We start from the raw sequence: 2,074 nt of genomic DNA on the forward strand, positions 1-2,074 counted from the left end.
GACTTGATGGATGCAGTGAAATAAACCTGACGAGGCTGCAGGAAGTGAGCGCTGCCTGCAGTCAGCCTGCAGCCTGCTGGTTCACGTCGCCTGGAGCACGGGGGGGGGGCTGGGCTTCTGAAGCTCTGACAGCACAGTGTGTCCACACAGTTTAAAGGACAGCTCCAATGTGGGTTGAGTTTTGAACATTTTTCTACTGTTGTGCCAATAATTTGACTTCTTCTCTCTGAACACTGAACAATCAGAGATATGTTTAAATCCTTTTTTAGCCGAAGCTAAAGCTCAGACTTCGTCAGACTGACTTCTGTTCAGTTGACCCCGTCTGTCAGTCTTTACCGGTAGCATCGGTTCAGGGTCCTGACAGCGGCCAGTTGCCATGGTGACGGAGCGATCTGCCAAAGCCAGGGATGCTGCTCTTCATCAGGCCGGGCTGGTCAGGTGTGTGTGTGTGTGTGTGTGATTGAAACGTTCGGCCGTGCAGTGTGTGCCTTTGAATTAGGAGCAGTTTGTTCGGCAGCACTCTGTGTGTTTGCTCAGTCTGTGTGTTGGGGCGCGTGTGCGTGTGTGTGTGTGTGGTGTGCAGCGTCCCTGCAGCGCTACAGGGAGGCTAATTGTATTTTAATTACAAAACCATCAAACGCACAAGTCAGACGGTTACCTTCCACCTCCAGAACACACACACACACTCACAGTGAGGTGCGTGTGCTGCTTTTAATAAGCGCCGTGACGGCAGGCTGTGGATGGAGACACACACAGGAGAGTGTGTTAAAGTCATAGATCAACACACAGCTGTCCATTGTGTTAGGATGAGTTAGAGTGGTGTGCTGGTTTGTTTTCACGTCATCGTCTCCAGAGCATCAGGGGAATTTCACAGTTTTTAGTGAATTTCTCAGGTTGTTATTTTTCTGTGGGTAATCATTTATTTTATCAGACTACAGTGGAACAATGACCTCACAGTAATGATGTAAGTGATGCTGTTATCTTAAGAAAGTACAGGAATGAAAACAAATGAAATCCTTATCACAATATATACGAGCATTGCTGTCCTGTGATACTAACATGTTGTTATCACAAGAATATACACGATGCACTGAGTTAAGGTGGCGGTCGCACTGCTGGACCAACACAATGACCGTCACTGTACGTTACTGGCATAGACGAACTAAGACAATATATTTATTTTAAATACATAGTCAAGCTGGATTCACACCTGGTGACCTCTCACACTGGTTGAAACACACTGAACGAAGTCATCATCACACATTAAATGGAGTTCACAAGGATGTGTGTGTAGCTATCCTCCAATAATGAGCTCAATAAAACTGATATTCTGAGTGTTGTAATGAAGGCATGAAGGCTTCAATGTCCCCGTGTGACATCATAAGGGGCGTTTTTGTCTGGATCTGTTGAGATTCTGCGTTTCCTCCAGATGAACCTGCTGTTTGCTGTCTGAGACACTGAAGGCAGAGCTGTTTGGGTTAATGGCCGCTGGAAGTTATTCAGTGGAACGCACTCGTCTGAAATAGCTCCTGAAATAACATGAACATTGCTTCAGAACGACCTCCACGGTCCGGGCGGAATGTGAAATAACTTCATCTCCAACCTCACACGTCCACTCAGCACAGTCACATGTCTGCTCACATCACTGTGTTTCTCCTTCTGTTCTTCTCTCTTCATCATCAACATCAATAAGAGCTCCTTTAAAACGTGAAGCTTCAGACCAGCCCTCTGTATATATATATATATATATACACATCTACATGTTCCTAAATATCTGTGTCTTCCCCTCCGTCCTCAGCTGCCCCACCGCCGAGTGACCTTCTCCACGGCCAATCAGGCGCAGGATCTCCAGGATGCGTCCCAGCACAGCTACTACGACAGCGGCTTGGAGGAGTCGGAGACGCCCAGCTCCAAGTCATCGTCGGGCCCCCGGATCGGGCCTCTGGCTCTGCCTGAGGACCACTACGAGAGGACCACGCCCGACGGCAGCATCGGCGAGATGGAGCACCCGGAGAACGGTAAGACCAGGTGGAGTTTCCCCTCCCTGTTCTGCTCTGTTCACTTCCTCCATCCA

General features: G+C 48.4%; 1 protein-coding gene across 1 annotated transcript in view; it reads left to right on the plus strand.

Moving 5' to 3' along the window:
* The first annotated feature begins 376 nt into the window (after positions 1-376).
* LOC114443079 (protocadherin-9-like) overlaps positions 377-2,074 on the plus strand; it is a 73,705-nt gene continuing 72,007 nt past the window's right edge. Inside the window, exons 1-2 of the mRNA XM_028416982.1 lie at positions 377-433; positions 1,799-2,018. Of these exons, the coding sequence (XP_028272783.1) occupies positions 377-433; positions 1,799-2,018 (277 nt within the window). The remainder of the gene's footprint in view (positions 434-1,798; positions 2,019-2,074) is intronic.

This window comes from Parambassis ranga, chromosome 10 (genome assembly GCF_900634625.1).
Source record: "Parambassis ranga chromosome 10, fParRan2.1, whole genome shotgun sequence".
Classification (NCBI taxonomy): Eukaryota; Metazoa; Chordata; class Actinopteri; family Ambassidae; genus Parambassis; species Parambassis ranga.